General features: G+C 43.3%; 1 protein-coding gene across 3 annotated transcripts; it reads right to left on the bottom strand.

Moving 5' to 3' along the window:
• Positions 1-279: 279 nt before the first annotated feature.
• On the bottom strand, positions 280-19,136 carry LOC125725202 (neurexophilin-2-like). 3 transcript variants are annotated; one of them, XM_049001920.1, is made up of 7 exons: positions 18,976-19,136; positions 17,305-17,998; positions 16,907-16,982; positions 16,583-16,696; positions 14,062-16,426; positions 13,677-13,826; positions 280-2,754 (listed from the first exon to the last, which is right to left on the bottom strand). In XM_049001920.1, the coding sequence occupies exons 6-7, from the start codon at positions 13,719-13,721 to the stop codon at positions 2,017-2,019; spliced, it is 783 nt and encodes a 260-aa protein (XP_048857877.1). In that variant the 5' UTR covers positions 13,722-13,826; positions 14,062-16,426; positions 16,583-16,696; positions 16,907-16,982; positions 17,305-17,998; positions 18,976-19,136; the 3' UTR covers positions 280-2,016. The 3 variants fall into 3 exon arrangements, with proteins under 3 accessions (XP_048857877.1, XP_048857878.1, XP_048857876.1); XM_049001919.1 differs by lacking the exons at positions 280-2,754; positions 13,677-13,826 and having other exon boundaries at positions 14,916-16,426; XM_049001921.1 differs by lacking the exons at positions 14,062-16,426; positions 16,583-16,696; positions 16,907-16,982; positions 17,305-17,998; positions 18,976-19,136 and having other exon boundaries at positions 13,677-14,041.
• Between the last annotated feature and the right edge of the window lie 2,400 nt (positions 19,137-21,536).

The raw sequence follows: 21,536 nt of genomic DNA, 5'->3' as shown, positions 1-21,536 counted from the left end.
GCCAGGCCCAAACTTACTCAGCAGGTGGTACGGCTGCCGGCTATAGTGCAGGAAGACCACTCCAGATGAGAGGGGATGCCCAGCGGTGGGCATGATGTGTCCACAACTGTAATGTTCTGGAAACAGAGGAGAGTCTGGTCATGGCAAAGGTCAGACCCAACCAAATGATCCTTGGCGGGCCTTTATCCCCCATAAAAATTACGCGATGACCACTTCTGTCTTCCAAATAAAATTTTAATCACAAAATAAACCCTTTTCAGAGTAAACAAAAATGTACACTATACATAGCCTATATAAAGCCTAAACATTTTCCAGAAATAACCAAATGTACAGGTACATCTCAAAACAAGCCCATTTTTACAAATGCCTCGTTCCTGTGATTTTTAAGAATAAATTAAGCCAGAGTCATTAGTTGCAGTATAATTAACCAGGAATTTCATTCACCTACTACTGTAAACACCTTAGAAAACTATACATATGAATATAACCACTAGCAAGGACCAAAGGTATGACGTTATTCAAATGACTGCAGAGAGTTGGAGTGATTTAGCGATAAAATGCATAAGCTAATACGCACAGTGATGTTTTATAAAGGTAAAAGCACACATGAAATGTACAGCGTTTTACACGGGACCAGAACACAAACAAGGATGCAGGTAAGGACACGCTAACACTGAATGGTTTCAGGGAGGGGGGAGCAAAGGATAATTCACACTTTGCCTCATGGGACGGCTGGGGGTTCTATCTTTCAGCCACAGTAAATCAGTCAGAAAAAAAGGAGAGTAAACAAAATATAAACGGCACGCTTGCGTACCTTCACATCGCCAAGGTTAATTTTACTTTCGGCCGCTGGTCTGCTCAGTCACGATATGCAAATTGCATTTCTCACTATAATTACTGTTAATTAAAAGCGCGGAAATGTCGAGCTCTGTGGCAAGACCATGACAAAGTTATATTTAGCGCTTGCCAGCTTCATTCCAGCCACCCGAGTAGCGGCTCAATTTTAAGAAGTTGTCTCCCGGCATGTGAAATTAAACTCCTGAATTCACGGCACGTTTTTCCGTTTAAAGTGAAAGTAAGACGCCTGCTATACCATGAAAGACACCTGGATGACAACGAATGCAGGAAAACGCCATAAAGCCTACGGGGTGTATTTACAGAATATTATTCGTATTTGTTTTTCAGCACGAGCTGTGCTGTGGTCTGAAAGTGCCTGGCATATGGAATATGGCTCTCAAAATACAATGATTTAGTTGCATACTAGTAGAAAAGTAGATTTACTGTCATACACGTGTTCCCCCCGCTGACAGACGAAGCACCTCCGTGTAATTCTGCCACAGTACGGAAACCAAGCCAACTGAACCCCGTCAACTGCAAGCCAGTGCTCTGCTCCGTCTTGTCCGACAGCTCCAAGTAGGATTTTAATTTATATGTGGCTTTGGGGAAATTGAAGATTACTTGGAGTGATACTCGAAAGCATTGGGTGGCAGAGCTGCAGCCCGTTAAAGCCAAGTGCCTTCGGTCAAAATGGGAAGATTTCAAGTAAGCATTTAAAGTTCTATTCGGGGGAGGGACAATGTTAAAATGTCACAGAATCAGCTGCACAATGTAAACTAAAACAGTCTGACTACCAGAAAACTGAAAGCAGGAAATATCTGAGAATAAGGTCTGTCACAGGAAAAAAAATATATTTCTGTGCACCTCCACTGCAAAAAAGAGCTTCACTGTTAAGTTTTATTAAGAACTCCAATCTGTTAAAAAAAAAACTGTAGATCCTAACTATACGTCTAAAAATGAGGTTGATGGTGATGCACAACTGGCACAAAACCTGGAATTCATCAGAAATTACAAGTCCACAGCATATCCTCTCCCTCAACATTTGGAGGAAACTTGATATTTGCTCATGACAGAGATGGAACACATGGTGTTTATGACTTTGCAGGGTCACCAGGCAGGTCAGACAGGCCCCAGAGACCATCAGTGCTCCAAGAGACCCACAAACATGCAGTAGTGACTTCAGCCCGTAGAGAGATAAGGGGTGTCGCTATGGTAATTGTAGTCGGGGCAAACCTTCTGTACCAGTTTGTAGTCAACGCTGAAGAAAGCAATGTAGATGCAAATGACCTTGAAGGGCTTTGAGCACAACCAGGAGTCGTGAAACTGGGTCTGTTCTTCATAGCAGGTCTTGGATGGGTCAAAGTTGCAGAAGGCCGTCTTCTTGACCCGGTCTGTCTTTTTGTACTCGATGCGGCAGTTAAAGGCCCTCGAGTCCTTGGTCTCCAGTGTGGACTGCTGTGAGATCTCAAACTCCACCACCTTGGAGGGCGGCACCAGACTCACCGAAACATTGCCCTGGCCGGTGGAGTTGTGCCGGAAGTAGACGCTAAACGTGCCGTTGCCGTGGTCCACGATCTTACCGGTGATCAGCAGGTTCAGCTTCACCGTCTTGATGTTTGAGTGGAAATCTCCCCAGCCGAACATTTTCTTGAACTTCCCCGTTTTTACGATGGGTCTCCGCTTGGCCCTGGCACGCGTTTCCCGCGTGTCCGTCTGGTTGGACAGCCAGTCCCAGAGGTCCTCCATGTTGTCTAAATACGACACATCTCTGGCTGCCTGCTTGAGTCCAGAAGGGCTCTTGGCAAACAAGCGCAGAGGGTTTGCCATTCGGGGACTGGCGACGCTGGAAGGAAGATTCTGCTCATTTTCCCATTCGATAAGCTCTGTCGCTGGAGCTTGCACTCTGCTGCCAGTAACCTTCCAAAAGAAAAACACAAACAGAGAGATTAATCAAGAAATTAAATTAAAACCAATGGCAGTGAATGTTCTCTCTCCAACGAGGCTTAGCAGGTTGAGAATGCCAATTTTTTTTTCTTTAATTTCTAGAATGTTTAAAAATGACTAGATAATTGGAGCACAAAGGTAACAACACTGTCCCACCAAATTACTTATCCATCTGTTTTCTGAAGCAGTTTATCCAGTCGGGGTCACAGATCTCATCACCAAGCCAGCAAAATGCCAGTCTTTTGATTTCAGTTTCTGCAGACCCACTCCGGCTGAAGCAAAGCAATCGAAATGTTTGTTCAATTGGTTTGCATACGACTCCAATTTAAAGGAATTCTTTTTTCTGTCATCCCACTCAGGGTACCTCCTGACCTGCCCATTGTACCCCATCCTGCCTGGGATAGGCTCCAGGCCCTCCAGCAACCCTGGTCAAGATAACTGGCTAGAAGATGAATGGATGCATGCATGCATGCATTTTCTCTGTACAAATTATAATTTCTGAACAAAATTATACAGCAACATTAATAGAGTAACGCTTGATTTTCATACAAGAACTTTGCATATAATGGCCCAATAACCAGGCCAGTCTTGGGCTGTCCGGATGAAGAGGAACAGACTCCGCCTTCCGCACACGGGGAGGTTAATGTTCGCCTCGCAGCACCTTCAGCTTCGGGATTGATTCCTGGTCCACTTCAGATAAAGTCTTAATAATTCACCACAATAAGCTTAGCTGGTACTTTATTTGTAATTAGCTGTGGAGACTTTTCAAAGGCTTGGTCGAGGGGATCGTTTTCAGCAGCAGATGAGGAGCCTGCTGGTAATCGTATGGATAGGGCTGCACGCTCCATCTTCCTAATTATAAATTTTGCCGTAAGCATAACTGAAGCATATGTGTACACAGCTAACTAGATTCTCCCCACTAGCCATACCTTCTGAACGCTCTGATAGGTGCCACATTATTGCATTTGCATAATGCCATAAGTAAGCTTTTTTTTTTTTTTAAAGAAAAAAAAAAAGAATTCCTTAGAATTTGTGTAACTATTCGCTAAGAGGGATGTACACAGTGAAATTTGATGAGTTATAATGATGATGTGCGTTTTGATAGACAGGCAGTCCTAGGAACATATCAGTCGCACAAATAAGACCCAGCTTAAAGGCACAATCACATGCAGAGACAGTTTATCTCCTGCATGTTGTGAGACGGATGCATCATGTACACAGGGCTCATCCTCCATTTGAGACAGACAGAGCAGACCATGGTCACCACTGCTTTCCGTTTCCCTTGGAAGATGACGGACAACTGAGGGAGCAGACTCACATTGTGGGTGTCATCATTGTGAGAGTCAATTAACAGGAAAATCAGCCAGTGATGGCTTTACAGTCGAGCTCATCAGGCGAAACACTCCCACAATTTCATTCATCAATACAGATTGGTACCTGCCAATGTATCTACTGAAAAGAAACTGCTGCTCTCAGCAGTCAGATGGTTCTCTTGTGGCTGAATGAGCAGGAATTCCAAAGCAGTCCATCACATGACCATATCTGGAATAACGAAACCTCACTGACACACCATCAAAAGAAACTAGTCTTTGCAAAACACTCAGGTATGGTATGAATGTCCAATGAGCTCGTTAAATGCAAATTTTTTATTTTTTGCATGATGAACAACAACTGAGAAAATTGTGCTGGCATGTAGGGGGTATTGCAGAAATCATTCAAGCTCTATTTTTTGTTGCCTGGAGTAGAAAGACAATATCTGTCATTCTTGTAATTGCTTGATCCAGCCTGATGTGAGTTTATTTATGCATTTGGGAAGCCGTAGTTCTGAAAGAAGATCTTAAAAACAAACACAATCTGGGAGAACATATTGAATACAGGTTAAATGCTGCAGGAATTGTACCAATAAATCTGTCTGTCTGATATTTATTTAGACGTGCTTTTCTTCTTCTCTAAGGAAAATCAAGCACAACTGGCTTTCAGATGATGGATGCAATAAGTGCCTGAATTCCTGCATATTGCTCCGGCATCTCTGGAGACACAGAAGGCACTGTGGAGTAGCACACGGCCCAGCAGAGGAGTCTGACACACAGCTGCAGACTATGCATGAGGAACAGCCTACCTATAGGACTATGACCTGCATGGGTTGTGTTGCAGATACATCGTGGGCCAGCAGGGGGTGTGAGGGAGCAGCTGCTGCTGGAAACCACACGCATCTGGTCCGATTAGACCACACACAGACACGAAAGGATCTTCAGTCCCACGAAGCTGCAGTTGGGTCTCGCTCTTAAGGTCACCACTTAATGAATAAGATCCCATTGGAGAGGCTGTGATTTAATTACATGTGATGTGCCAATTGTCATTCCACGGCACCCGCAAGGAGCTTCAGTTTAGCAATTACTGCGGCGAGATGGGTGGCAGACAACTGAAGGCAGGATGAATCAGCCTGGACATCACCCCGTAATGAGCATTATGTAATGGGCAGAGTTCCTGTCCCATGGGAGGACATATCTTTACGGCTTGACGTAAAGGTAATTGCCACAGTGACTAGAACTAGGCACCAGAACATTATTAAGCAGTCAGAGGCACCCGTCTTGGGGGGGGCTGTTAAAAATCTCACAGCCCCAGGGAGCGCATCACAGGAGGGCAATTCGGAACAGGCTTCCCGCTTTTCACGTACCTTCCTGCTAGAGGTCAGAGAAATTCGCCCTTCCTCTCGGCAGCCCCTCACTCAGCCGTGCGCACAGACCTGGCCTCTTACCAGTAACACGGAGATAAACGTGTACAGGGTGGCGTGCCCCGATTTGCGTGTCAGTGCCCCGGTTTGCGTGTCAATGTGCATACTACTGATCGCACAATCACCGGGGCCAAGATGTTGGAAGGAGCAAGATACTCAAATTAAACCATAAGGTGGCATCATGGTCAACCTGGTCTGTCAAACTGGCCTTTATAGGGGTGCTAAATGGGAAGAAACAACTATCACCACCTATTTTAATATCAATGGATAATACTATGATTATAGGTAGTACTTACCAAGATTTCTGAGAATGAATGACTATACTACCACCCCACCCCCCCCAATACACTAGTATGTCAAGAAGTTTTTGCCACTAAACACAATCGAATTTGATTTTTACAGTTAATCTCTGCTAAACAGGATTTATATGTAATTCTACAGTGAGGAAAAATATAGGTGCTACTTCACAATTCTGAACGTTTTTGGGAAACATCAGAGTGTCCTGTTCATGAGTCAACACCTCCATAGTTGGAGGGAATCCAAAGAAAGTCAAGGTCCACTTTCGCTTCCATGGAGAAATGCTTTGCGATGTTTCTCAGGATAAAGGGAGCAAAACAATTAACCCAGCACATCAGTACTACCTCAGTGGTCACAGTAATTCACAGGGCTATTATTTTGTTTGCTGTTATTTTTTACATGGCTTACATTTTACAAGTCATCTTCTACGCAGATTTCTTTAGTCTGATGCCTAGTTTTATTTCGCTTTCCGGCAAAACAGCCGAGTGCTCAGGGACTGTTACATTCACCTTGGGGTTGCAGATTCAGAAAAGTACCTCTTGCTTTCAAATACTTTGACTTCTCTGAGATCCTAGTCTTCAACAACTCAGAGAGCCCAAACAGGGATCCCAAACGGGCCTGGCATGGGCAGCTCACGCCTGCGGTTCCCCAACATTCATCACTAATGAGGAGCTGGGCAGATGGGGGGGGAAGAGTTGGTAGGGGAGAAGCTGGGGGGAAAATCCTCACACGGGACCGAGCGCGGTTTGCTGCCAGCTTAACGGTGCTTAAAATCATCCCTTACCTGATTATCGGAACCTCATTAGGGAGACATGACAGCTTCCACCACGAGAATGAATCATCTGAGGAACCACAGTCTCAAAAAAAAAATCTGCAGCTGACTAACCCTGCAATTCGATCCGTCTCCCTCTCTGATGATGATGATGATGATGATGAGTTCAGCTGCTGTTCCTCTGTAATGTTTACATTACAATTTAAATGGACAAGTAGCAGCTTTATCCTAAGTGCTAATTGTTACAGATTACTGCAACACAAGCATATATATTAGTCGGTAACCTATGTACAAAACAGTCTGTGAAAGTGAACATGAGTCTGCTTGTACATTATGGCTGCCAGAATTAATTGCATTTTTCTTTGCAGCAAACAGAGGGCTCTTCATTTTAATAGACACTTAAGTGCTCCTATATATAATGTACTTCTTGTGTGCAGAGGTGTGGAGTGTGACTTCAGGAACCCACTCCATGTGATTTCTGTCTGAGGGTTATGCATGCATTACGTGCCTAATATTGCCACACATGCTGGGTGTTGATTGGCTGTTACTGCTCGCCACTCCTGTCAGCCTGCAGATCTGTCCAATCCTGTGCTCCACAGCCTAACAGCCTCACCTCTCGCCATCACTATATGAATCCTTGCTCAAATCAACTGTGGTGCTTTGTTGAAACCACATGTGTGACAAGCATAAAATACTCATAAATATTGACTAAACTTGAAGCCACATGTAATGTCTGACAATATCTTACTTCTGACCCATTTACAATATTTAAAAATTTTTCCATTCTAATATGGATTTAACCAATTTTTTCATCTGCCATTATTATTGTTGGACTTTCAAGGATTACGTGTGTTCAGTGACTTAATATTTCCACTCTGGAATTGGGTATAATTCAATTACCAGGGTGAGTTTCTGCTTTGCTTTCAGTTCAGATTAAATGGCACGTGAATAGTCTTTGCAAGTTTTAAATATAAAATTCTTAACATTTAAATATTAAGTCTTAATTGTTGTCTCATTTATTAATTTTAACTTAACCCAGACAGAAGTCCAATTTGACCAAGCAAAATGTGCTTATTTTTAGCTACCTGCACACATGCCCGAGTTTTGGAAGGTCGTGTTTCCTTTGAAGAAGAAGAAGAGGAGAGGCAAGGCACTGGTATCGCTCGCTTTCTGACGAGCGGGCAGGTACCTCAGAGAGAACATGCAGAGTGGACTGCATGGCGTCAGAATGAGCTCAGTCTGGAGAGGCAGCGAAACAGAAGGACTGAACAATAGAACGAGATTCAGACTGCTTATTCTCTGCTTGTCAAATCCCATCTCGTAGATGAAAGTAATAGATTTAATTACTGGGGCAGATTGCTGTATAATGAATTAATATCAGGCGTGAATAGCCTGTCCTTGAATTAAACAGTAATTTCCGACAAAACTATCACCCCCACCCCAATCTGGGAACAAATACACATCTAGTCGTTAGGTGCCAGCTTGCTGGGCGAATTGTCAACAAATCAGAAGCTGTGAATTAAGCATGTTCTAGAACAAAACAGGTAAAACGAAATGGCTACAAGCAACAAACCGCTTAAAGATACTATACCAAAGGAAACAAAATGATCCATTATTTAATTAGATTTACAATTGATGCTTGGTGTTCTGCAATTAAATCATGCCAGCTTGAGTCATCTATGAAGTGATACCTGACAGCAGAAGGCTCAGGAATTTCACGTAGCGGAAGTCCTCCATGGCCTTAGGGACTGGCAAGCTGGACTCCATGGAAGCTCTGCCTCCACAGAAGGTCCTCACCTTGGGGTTGAGCATGAACATCACCCCTAAGACCTTGCAACCCGGTGAGTGGTGAGAAAGTACCTATTCGCTTGACGTGAATGGAGCGAAATAGACCAGTGATTTTCACTTGGATCCAGCCTCCATATCCCTGACCTCATCGGGCAGATGGACGTTCACGGTCTCCTAGGTTTGTGTCACATTTGTTCACCACACCGGTGTTTATATTCCATTATGTTATAAAACAGGGAGAAAGAAGAAAAAAAAATCAATGCACAAAAATCTATGTGAGGAAGATCGTCCATCTTTACCTGTGAGAGATTTTTTGCCACCATTTTGTCAGCTTCTGTGACTTCGCTCCAAGGTAAGAATTTCACAAGCTGAGCAAACTGACTGCTAAACACTCACCAGAGATCAGGCGGCTGCATCTTGAAGAGCTAATGTAGAGAGAGCCGAAAGAGAGCAGACAGCCCAAAGGTAGCCCAAGGTGCCTATCTCCATGAACAACCTCAAGTTTCCAGCGGGATCAATGTGTGTCGATTGTTCTGAGAGCATCTGGAGTGGAAAAATGTAGGCTCTCACCAGCATTCATAAAATTTCACAATAATTATGTGTATTTTCATGCAATTCTGAGAACAACCAAAATTATAGTTGCATCACATAACATGTATTTGGGAAAATCACATTCTGCGATGGACATGACTCAGCCAATTAAATTGAGGAAGGAACCCAGAAAGCTATATCGTGCTAACAAATTTATAAATCAGGAAGTCAAAATGTTTCTTGGATGTGCTTCCCAAGTCTGATAAGGCTTGAATTCTACAGAAGTCCAGGTGCTCAAGAACCTATGTACTGCCCTTTCTGTGGTTTACCAGTAGTAGAAAGTTTAAACAGACAGCAATATAAAGCAATATTCTATATAAAGCCAAGATGTCTTCAAAAATCAAAATAAACATACCACTTCATTTATTAAAAGCACAGAGTACTATCCCTGTAACAACTACACTCACCCATTTCATCAGAGCCTGGAATAAAGAGCATCTTCACAGCTCATTGTTATTGCAGTCATTATCAACTAGAACACTAATTTTCTAAATTCTGGTGACTGGTTAATTAAGTGAAATTAAAGGCCGTCTGAATGCACCTGGATCATTATAGCTGTACAGCACTCAATCCACATATTCTTTCAATCTTCGTCAACATGCATTTGATGCTTCGAAAGACTGATTTGTCTGTCGGTGTTAATTGCACAAATCTGTTCTGGAAAAATGTTTGCATATTATCACTGTTTTACAATAAGCTTCATTAAAACACTATGCATTTAGTTTGAAGATTAGATGCATGAATGCTATATTGTATAAACTACAGGGATATGATTGCCACATAGGTTGATCTGGGGTGGTATGGTGGTGCAGTGGTTAGCACTGTTGCCTCACACCTCTGGGACCCGGGTTTGAGTCTCCGCCTGGGTCACATGTGTGTGGAGTTTGCATGTTCTCCCCATGTCGTCGTGGGGTTCTCTCCGGATACTCTGGCTTCCCCCCCACAGTCCAAAGACATGCTGAGGCTAAGTGGAGTTACTAAATTGCCCGTAGGAGTGCATGTGTGTGTGAATGATGTGTGAGTGTGCCCTGCGATGGGCTGGCCCCCCATCCTGGTTTATTCCCTGCCTCATGCCCATTGCTTCCAGGATAGGCTACGGACTCCCCGTGACCCAGAAGGATGAGCGGTTTGGAAAACAGATGGAGATATCAATCCATACATTCTGCAGCTGTGTATCTCATATCATCACTGAAGGTATTAGGACTATGAGGACAACTGTTTCTATACTGATACGTTTATAAGATTTCACAATGTTTTGATAGCCACAACTAAAATAGATGATATAGCCAATTTACCTAAATTTTACCCTTATTACCTTTTATCATGAAATTAGCCAATCATATAACATTCCTTCCAGCTGCAGCTCTCACAGTGTTGCCTAGAATTTTGGATTACAGAACCCAAAGTTCCCGCAACAGAACGTGACCCCAATATGAACACATAAATACCTGCCAAAAGGCAGAGAGAATCCAGACATGTTTTCATATTTAGATGGCAAGACCATCTTGCATTCATGGCCAATTAGGACTGGGAGGGCGCCCCCCATCTTCCAGTCTCGGCCACAGCACCCCTTTCAGCGGGCCGAGCCTGCGGAGGAAGGTGGACGGGAAGCCAGGCCCACAGCGGGCCTCTAGAATATAAACAGCGTTTTTATTGTCCAGAGTCCGGGGCTCAGAAAGCGACACGCTCTTATCGCAGCCCGGCAGCTCTGTAATTCACAGCGATGATAAAGTACCAGAGCAGAAAAACCTTACAAGGCTGGCGCAATCCCAAGGCCAAGCCGTGGTTTTTTGACATAAGCTTCCTGAAAACCTAATCGATCAGCCCGTTCCGTATTATCAGAAGCGTGGGATTAAGGCCATATTCCTAATCTCCCTCTGCTACATTTTTATTATGCTTTTCAGTGTTTGGGGTCCCTTTGCAAATACAATAAAGAAACACACACATTAGGAAACTGAAAGGAACAGAAGTGAAGACGGAGCCTTTGGAGAAGGAATTAATGAAGTGGTACTTTGAAGACTGTCCCTAGACGCCAGCTGTTGTCCTGCCCAACCCTAACCCTACTGCATGCCAGGGTGATGTTTCAGAAGAGGGTTTATGGACTCCCCCCCCCCCCCCCCCCCCCCCGCCTGTAAGACACGTAGTAACCGTTTGTCAGAAAAACAGGGGCTTTCATCCATAATCTATAATCGACACAACAGAGTCACAAGAGGGAGATCATCTTCTGCTGGGTGGATTGACACATGGAGAGGCATTTGCATGGCGTTTGAGTAAACAGTCCAGGCAGCTTGGAGGAGTTAACTGCCCCCCCACCCCCCAGCTGCTGTCCACCCTACCGTGGCCTCTGCTCCGTTCGCTGCTCCCGTCACATGGCCGGGAGCTAATCCAAACTGTCCTGGGATCAGTGACGTGGAACAGAACGCCGCTAAATCTGCACAGCAGTGTGACCGGAGGCCCCACGTGGCGACCCGGGGGCCCGGCTTCAGCGTGGGCCACGTGTGGGTCTCAGCACCAGGCAGAGAGGATGGTAAACTGCTTCCCCAGGATCCAACCAGAATTTAACGAAACGGTCTAAGGGCATTTCACGGCAACATTCTTTAAAATTACTGAAATAAATCATGTAGTTAAAACAAAGGCATCTTGGTGACAGGAAACCTTCACAGTATTGATAAAAACCAGAAACTGCACAAAGCCCTCAAAACTGCTATAATCGTTATACAGTTATCATTATTCACTAGGCTCAATAATTTGCAACCAGTAAGCAAAATTAATTGCATCCAGTTATTGATTATGCATCAGTTATCAAAACCAAAGGTTTGACACATTTGGTGAATAGGTTTTGCGTGGAAAAATTACTTTTAAAACGATAAAAAAAAATGTATCAAACTGACATGAAATAAGACGAAAAGATCATTTCAATTATTTTCTTATATGGAAGGAATAGGTTGACCAAAGCAAATACTGCCGACACAAAGCGCTAAACCGCTACTAAGATGTTCCAGCTGCTTTGAATAAAAATGTTCAAGCAAATCGAGCAAGAACGGTTAGATTTAGGAGGTTTGCGATGTAATGACAGATATGGCCGAAAAGAGCGCCCCCTGCAGGTGGCGGTGGCAGCATAACACAGCCTCATCCAGGCAGGTCAGTGTGCTTTAGGGGAACTTGGATCCTCTTTGACGAAGAGCCCATGTTCCTTCCGAAAGAGAACGCAGGAAAGAAGGGCGCGGAATTAAACGTCACAGTCTCTGCAATAAATATGTTCACATAAATCTCAACCTGTACGGGGTACCTGGAAGGAAACAGGGGGGAAAGGCTGGAGTCGCGTACATCTCAGCCGAGAGAAGAAAAGGCAGCGCAAATGTAGAGGAAATGGAGGGGGGGGGTCACTTCCATCCTTCACAGGATACCAATCCAAGGGGAAAGGGGGCATTACTTGAAAGCACCTTTTGTATAGTGCATACAATCTCTTTTCCTTCCACAAACGCTTGATGCTTGACAATGAAACAGTCTATACACTTCAACAGCACATCACACTAAAGATTTCTCCGGTACCAACAGATTCTGTTCCAGTCAGTGTCCGGTTCGTACAAAACCTTCCTCCAGTCAAGGAATGTTCACACAGGGATCCACAAAGATCACCAGAAGTTTGGCGCAGGCGGCAAGCAGACGCCATAAAACAAGGCAGGACCTTCCAACAAAACGCATGTTAAACGGGCAGCGTTTGTACACATGCAGGGTGACCCCACAGAACCAAGCATCTCACAGACACCCAGACCTGCTAAAGACAGAACACTTTGTTCTCTCGTATTTTACATTCATGCCTGTATGTAGGGATTTCAAGTATTTAGTCCAATATTTCGGAGGGGCAATTCTCCAATTTAAATGTTTAAGATTTCTTTCTCAGACACTTATTAGCATGTAAACGAAATGAGTTACAAGCAAAGGCAACTGATATTTTAAATGTGTCGGTTTTACTACGGTTCTCTCTTTTATTGATGCAATTTTAAACTTCACTATGAACATTTGATAATGATATAAAATAAAAATAAATGTCACAACGGGATGTCTCGAATATTGTCCTTAAAAACCAGGTAGTGGAAAAACGCAACAATGGTGACCAGCTTTAACTGAACACAATTTGTGGTTATTACAAATTATTAGTCATAACTACAAAGAATCATACATAACCGGAAAATAAAAAAGGAAAGTCCCCACAAAGATAAGTCCACTTTGTCTGCATATCCTGAAATGTAATCTCATACTACAGTTTACAGTTTAAATTCAATCGAGAGCGCCTTCATATCAAACTAAAGCGTGTATACAATTAATATTATTTTTACAAATAGTTTACATTATTTCTTTTGAATGCCGACACTCTTTGGTATTGGGTCTTAAATATGTTTTGTCTAAATGGATTCACTCGGAGATTTTGAAATTTCAATTTTTACAACCAATTTTACAAAGAAGCGCATCAAAATTATACTATACTCTGCGTTTGTACGGATTAATTTGCAACACTTAATTTAAAAAAATAAAAAGTTAACAAGGCCAAAAATTATGTTCAGGGTAGTAAAATAAGCAACTGCCTTAAAAATACGAAAACCCCGTTCTCTAGAGTCAAAATAACATTGCCTAGATACCTCGTATAAAAAGAGCAGCATTACCCTCAATGAACCCGAAGGCAGGCAGCAGCCCAACGGGGATGTAACTTACCAAATGCATGCAGCAAAAGATCAGGAACGAGTTCTGCTTTCTCATCTTTGCTGGCTTCCGTTACACCGCTTCTTTCGCTTGAGAAGGGCATAAATCCACTTTTGCCGATTTGGTAGTAAGCGCAAGCAGACACACCATCGCTGTGGTTAACTGAATGAGGGGGAAACAGGTGAAGAGAGTCGCTTTTTAGGGCAAATGGAAGCGAAGATAACACTAACACTAACGCTAACCCTAAGCCACGTTTAAACTAAACACCGCCAACATACTGTATGGGTTTCCTCGCGCACAATCGTTTTATACGTGGTTGGCGCAAGCGACGATTTCTGATTAGAGTTATATTATTAATCCATGGTAACACGTGAATATATAATTCAGAGCACCTTACCCTCTCATTTGCACTACGGTATTGTCCTCCACTCGGCTGCGGAATTTTAAAATATTCAGACTCTTCAACGAAGTCCCAAAGGATTCCGATAAGGCAGTAATAAACTTCTCTGATGCTCAGCTCATCCAGACGTGGAAACTCCAGTAAGAGTTTTCGGATTAAACTACCTAAAAAACAGCCCAGCAGTGCTGAACAAAAGTGTCGATCTAATTTTCTTAGTCTGCCTTGATTAGGAAATGTAATCGCGTTGTTGGCCGACTGGTCGACTGAAATCCTCTTAGCCCTTTACTGGCGTTCCCTGTCTCTTCTGACTTTTCCTAAGTGACGCTATAAAGCGATTACAGACGTGTACTTGTCTTGGGAAAATGTCTCATTTTGTCTTTATCGTAAAAACAGTGGTTCATGTTAATACTGCATGGCTATTTTTATTCCGTGATCTGTACAGATCCGTACAGATGTTCAGTCCTTTCCCACTGTGCGAAGTGCGTCCGCCTGTCAGCGCCAGGACAAAAGGGTGCGACTTTGCAGAATGAATTATATACTTCTCCTTCTGAAGTTCGGCCAAGGACTTGTGCGCCTGTGATATGCTCGATTCCATGCCATTTATTTTTTTTTTTACCGAAAGCATACGTCAACTTTATTTTAACCCATTAAAGTCCATTTTTGCTTTCTCAACAATAATTTAAAAAATGCATTTTACAGAAAACCGGTTTGCAAATTGTGAAGCCATGCATTAATTATAACATGTTCATGGGAGATTACTGCTGTATATTCAAAATACGGATCTGATTGGTTTACAATATGACTACCAAGTATGTATACCCAATTCCCGCATTTTTAAATACACATTTCAATGACTGTCATCTTTTATGAAAACACAATTTATATAGAGCTGCAATAGAATTGCATTTTTACATCAAAGCTCCCAAATAGCCTGTAAATTTAAAAGGCAACACAATTAACACGATTTTCACATTTAGACGAAATTTCTATATTTTAATTGTTCACTGCAAATCACTCCACCGCAGTTATTTGCTATTCCCGAAGAATCCCTCCAAACCGTAGTGTTCCTAAGCCAACCCAAAAACCCGTGATCAATTGGCGCCCCCGTGAGGTTAAAAGTGTTCGTCCAGTAATTTAAGCGAATCTGCTTTGAGGGCTATGATGGTAAGATAATTAGGGCTTAAATGATTAATACAATACCCAACTCATTCCCTTACTTACAAATCGAATCAAACACCGTCATTTATAACAATTACGAGGGCGCTTCTTTGTTTTAATTGCGACTGACAAGGCTTGTTTTAATTACCATTCAAATACAGGACAATCCTGCTGGGCTTAAGGTTAGAGAAATCTGCATTTCTATGTGTGCATTGATTCTGTCAGCCTTTCTAATCTTAAATCTAACAAGAAGAGGACCTCATATTAACAAAGAACAAAAAAAATGCACAGTATATTACCAACAATGGATTTGTCAGTCAACCTGTCAATTGACAATTGCTTGGTTACCTTGAAAGCCTGACTTCCATACATAGCAGAAATGCAGATCTGGCAGCTATAAAAAGTCAATTTGGATTAGATCATTTACTGAACAGCATGACAAAACCCAGGCTATACTTGCAAACAAACACGTGAGCTAAATAGCGTCAATTCTGAGAAAATGGCTGCCTTGCTATTTACATGGTCAGGTCCTGTACTTACTGCTGTGTACCGGAAATCAAAGGTGCAAATGTTCAACAAGCTTCAACAAAAAGTATTCATAACCAACTGTGAAATTAGTCTAGTTTGTCAAGACTGTCATCCCCCATTTCCACAGCAAAACAAATTAGTTGCTATGAAAAAGCTTCACCAAGCCAGATTCTAGCAGAATTTGATCAGCATTTAATACACAAACCCGTGCTCAGGCAAAACCAATGAACCTTACTAAGACATGGAGTTGTGAAGTTCTTCCACAACAGTGCTTCTGCACCTTTGGAGCTCAGAGAGCATTGATCTAAAGCCCCCCTCTCCCACCCAGGAAAATTCATTTGGGTACATCTTACACGACGAGGAGCTCCCAGTGCCCGACTGAGTGGCATTGCAGCCCGGAGATTCGCCGCTCAGCTCCAGAGGCTCAGTCTTATCGAAGTCCAGCACCCTGCGAGCCCTGTCCAGCTCCTGTCCAATACCACCGTCAGCCACCCTGACACTCGCATCTGAGCCGGTGGGCAGGGGGGCTGCAAGGGACGCCGATCCCTTGGACTGGCATGGCTTCCTCCTCGTGCTCCTCTTCCGACGACATCTACGATTGGCTACTGGGTGCATCTTCGTCCTCCTCACCTGCCGCCTGCTCTGGACCGGGACTGACTTGCACCTGGCCAGGTTCCTGAGATACACAGGACACCAGAACCTTATAGATGCAGACACACTCTAAAATAAGTTTCAGAAAAAGGCAAGTTAAAGTAAAAAAAAAAAAAAAAACTAGAACCCACCCCCAAAACACAGAACTAACATGAAACAACAGAGGGACCACACATCATACCTCTGTAGAAACACAGGGGGTCTTGAACAAAAGGCCGGGGTCTTCTTTGTCTCTACAGGGTCTCCATTGCTCAAGTCAGCCTTCCTTATTCGGCTTAAATGTGCCCACAACCTTCTGGAAAATCAAACATTCAAACACTGAAGGGTGGGACACCATGATGCACAGGCTTGGTCCGCAATTTTATTTGAAGCTCAGCGACTCTGCTTATAGACCAACAAATGCTACTTCAGAACAGACCTACCCATAGGAAAGGTGACCCTGAAGCAGTAACTGCGTCGCAACTCTGATAAATGCATTACCATTTGGGGATGACTCTGAACGTACCCCTTGACATTGTGAAGTCTTCCTGGATGCCACCTTTTTTTCAGAACCCACATTTCACATGATAAGGAAGTAGGATCTGTGAATAGCAAATGCGGTAAAATGGGAATATTTTAAAAAGTACTGGAATCGCATAAAATACAATGTTAACTGGAACACGCATTTTAAGAACTCCTTTTTTCAGAAGGACAATGACGTCCAACAGGATATCAAAAATCAGGGATGATACGCACAAAATTGGCAAATGCACTGTGTTGGGAAAAGGGAAACATTTTATTGTGTGTTCAAGTATAGCAGAAATTCTGTGATTTTTTTAAACGAAATAATGCTGAACCAAGCAGAAGTGGAAGCTCCTCCAGCAGTTTTTAGCTGCAAACAAAACGTTTTATCTGCAAGCTCACCATAGTCAATGGTGCTTTTCCAGTTCTTCACTTTCTTCATCTTTGTGAAGAGCTTCACACAGTCTTTGCAGAGCACTGCAGGACTGTGCTCCACAGCAAGGGAGGGTCCGGATGCAGTGGACCAGCATGACAGGGATTCACTAGAATCGTCCAGGTCTTCAGCAGTCCCACCAAACTCAGCCCCTGCTCCTTCATCGCTGGATAAACAAACCACCGTCTTCCTGTCCGGCAATCCATCATTCTCCAGAATCCAGAGCGTGTTGTCTATGCACGCGTCATCTTCCAGTGGACTGATGGAGTAAGCCTCATTGCTGCCCTGAATGTCTCTCTGGGTGTCCTCGTCACTGATAACGATGCTGCTGCTGCTGTTCTTGGTGCCAGCACCGCCCTGCGTCGTCTCCCCGTGCCCCGCATCCCTCCTGTTAGGGTACTGTCTCTCTGGCACCTCCGGAACATTCCTGACACAGCTACCAAGCACGGCGTCACACTTCCCACCCGGCGGAAAGTGTGAGGCTCCGTGGGTCGAATCGCCGAAGGCAAACTGAATTATCTGCTTGGGGGGACTGGCGCCCTCGCAGGTGCGCGGCCGAAGCCTGCGAGACATGTGCACACGGCGGCTTCCCCTGGTCGAGGCTGGTCAGCTCTGCAGCAGACTGGGACCAAACTAGAGTTCTGCTTCACTACAGAGCTGAATCTGTGGAGCAAGTGCAGCAGAAACAATGAACTACTGCACCAGAAGAGGACTGAAAGACTGTCATAATAAAACGTAAACTGGTTTTGTCCTACATCAGCATCATGTCTATCCTCCAAAACATAGAACTACTTCAAATGTTCATTCCGATTTTTTTTTAAAGTGATCAGAGTGGATTTTGATTATTTCAGTTTTGAGGGGTTTGGAAAATGGCTGGATGGAACCCCCATTAATAGTTTAATAACAATACTCCATGTGGCTGGTCCTGTATTTAAAATTCACTGGCAACAAGAATCAAGATGAGGAAGTAAAACTATTTTAGTTATTTTTCCCCACATTAGGTTGGAATCCCAAGCAGTGAGTCAGGTAGCTGAAGACCCGAAAAGCTACGATTCAGTTCGGGCTCCCACCCACTCCGGGCTTCCCCAAAGTCAGGCGTCGACCACGGGTCATGAAATACTGTTCCGTGTACCCAGACGTCCTTGACTTTTATGACATTTCCCAAATGAACATTCATCAAGCAGTCTTGTAGTAGTAGTAATAATAATAATAATAATAATAATAATAATAATAATAATAATAAAGCCTTCAGCTTTTGCATTTGGAGAAAGTCCTGCTCTAGCAGGCGCACTAAAAGAAACGTATTAGGCCTTCTTTCACACATAAATATAGCCAATAAATAACAGATCCGAGGAGACAAAAACCAATAAATTACATAATTACATCTTCAAACGATATTCGTGAGTCTGCTCGCAGTTAAACAGCTCCCAACCACCCGAAGTTACAAACATGCTTGTTAGTTGCAAGGATAAACTATGTGATTACCTACTTTGGTAAAATAAATACAAGATAAGTTAATACACTTTAAAGATTGGTGTCAGCTATTTAACGACAGTCTGCACTGTCTCTACTAGTTTCTCCTGTTAAGTTCTATCGATAAAAAGTACGGAAAATACGGTATCCGCAAATTAACTACTTACATTTAAAACTGCAGCATATTTTCCTCAATTTGTCCAAAGCCATTCCGACATCTGTCACAAATCCCAAAAATTGTACTTAAATTTGCAACAATTTAGTTTAAAATTCAGTTTGTACGTTTTTCAACAGTGACGTGAAGAACGTGCTGCACGGTTTTTTTTAACCAATCACACGCAATTGATTCTTTTTCTATAAATTTCTTTAGATGCAAAGACGCAGCGCACCAAGCACACCGCCCCCTACAGTTGTGGAGTATGAACACTAGACGCGACGTTCATCATTCCTCCGGCTGCACTAGTATAAGGGTAAGGGTGAGTATAAGGGTAAGGGGTTCACGTTACCTCTCTAGGTAAGATCATTCTGTCGAATGGCTTGTCCTATCACTACTGCGCCCATGACATCCAGATCCACTTGACCTTCTTTCTTGAGTCCTGATAACACTACAGTCTTCGCTCGGACCTCTGCATGACATCGCAGCCTGGATGAGGGACCATCGCGTCACTTTAATCTCCCCAAGACTGAGCATCTTGCCTTCCCTGCCGGCCCTATCCTCCACCATGACATTACTGTTCAGCTTGGATCATGCACACTGTCTCCACCAGCGTCTGCCAGTAACCTAGGGGTAATCAGAATCAGAATCGCGTTTATTGGCGAAGTATGTGAGCGAACATATACAAGGAATTTGATTCCGGTCGATGGTGTCTCTCAAGCACAACAGTATAAAAAACAACAACAATAATGACACACGAACTTTTTTGAGCACATGACTGCAGATTTTGTTAAGGGACTGACAGGCGCGAGTCTGGCACAGTGCTGTCTGACACTATGATGCACAGGTAAGGGTGTGCAGAGACTTTTTCAGCACAGTCTCACACCTAGTCGAGCGCCGCTATTTGTTTGGGTACGCATTGCCTTTTCGGTACAGCAGTGAAACAATTTAAGTTGTGTTTTATGACTGAATAGAAAAACCTAAGATACAGTAAAAATAAATATACAAAATTAATATTTCAAAAGTAACATTATGATTTATAACAATCATAATGAACTCAATCCCGTGTTGTCTGCTACGGAGTATGGTTGCATATCTATAGCGATAAACACCCCAAAAACCATAGCTATTAGTAATGAGCGACTCGTTTTTGGGACACAGTTCGTTTGAATCAGATCACCTAAAAGATTCGTTCGGATTCGTTCAGTTTCTCTTCCAGTTCCGGAACTGCCTCCGAGGAACTACAATCGGGCCGAGTGTTTATGAGACTAAAGTCCCCGGTTCCAGAAAAAAGGCGGGACACACCTATTTGCCTCTGCGCAATGAATCTTGGGATATGTTGGGCTACGAAGGATCCATTCGGTGGGTCCTACGCGGAGCGGGAAAAGAAGGACGCACTTCTAGACCACACTTGAAGGAACTTAACAAATGTGACGGCCTTGTCGCACCGTTGTGAAGCATTCGGCGTTTGAACGCAGCCTCGAAGGATGCAGCCCCTAAATTCGGACACAGCTTTTCAGTTATTCTTTCACTGTAGGTGTATACGTTCAGTCCCAAGTTTACAGCTCGTCCTTACATGTCTCTCTGACTCCCACTGGCCATGGATGAGAAGGGAAGCGGTATTCACGTCATATTTCTGAGAACAAGCAGGAAAAAAAACAAAAGGAAGTGAACGTTCGTGTGTAGTTCCCACTGTAAGGGACTCGTTCCCCGCGAACGAATCGTTCGCGAACATCACACCATTAACGGCTATTTAGTGCCTTAAGTGCCACGGGGAGTCTTGCTCTGTCTTGCTCCTGTTGTCTGGTACTCGACCGAAATGAAGTTCGTAGGTTAGTGGGTTTAAAATTTGCCACATTATTTTTATGCAGGTAGCACATAGATCATAATAATGCTCCAAAAACAAAAATCCCAGCAACTAAACCTCAGCTTGAGGACTTGAATTCTTGGTATGAAATATTTGATTAAAAAGATGATACCCAAGTCAGCCACATGGTGGCAGTATGCCCATCACATCCTGTTAGTGGTAAAATTAAAACGTAATGATACCCCAGGGAGCACATTTGTTTGCCCAGCAGAATTACAGAAAATAAGTAAGTACGAGTAAAACTGTACTCTTCAGAACTGAAAAACACATACATATAGAGAAAGTATATCGCGTTAAGTGGCTAAGTACTTTGTAGGGTGGATGTCAATATCTCACCTTAACTGTGTGTGTGTGTCTGTGTCTGTGTGTGTCTGTGTGTGTGTGTGTCCTCCCTGTGTCATGCTGCTTTCTTCCCTCAATCCAAAACCATACAGTTAGGCTAACTGCTGCTGTCTCTGCCCTGCCTGTAGGGTGTGATAGTGCGCACGCGCCCTGCTATGGACTGGCATCCTGGACCCCAGCCTTGTACTTTCAGTGTTTTTATAAATATTTGGTCAGTGGACAAAATGTTACATTTGCCCATTTTAAGTGTCAGATTAAAAAAAGTTTTAAAACTTTCCCTCAGAAGCAAGTATAAGTATATCGATGAGCTCTCAACCTGTCTTCTTTGTTACTACACCTGGTCTGAATCTGAGTCTCCGCATGAG

This window comes from Brienomyrus brachyistius, unplaced genomic scaffold, assembly GCF_023856365.1.
Source record: "Brienomyrus brachyistius isolate T26 unplaced genomic scaffold, BBRACH_0.4 scaffold62, whole genome shotgun sequence".
NCBI lineage: Eukaryota > Metazoa > Chordata > Actinopteri > Osteoglossiformes > Mormyridae > Brienomyrus > Brienomyrus brachyistius.
This window is presented reverse-complemented; position numbering and strand designations above follow the sequence as displayed.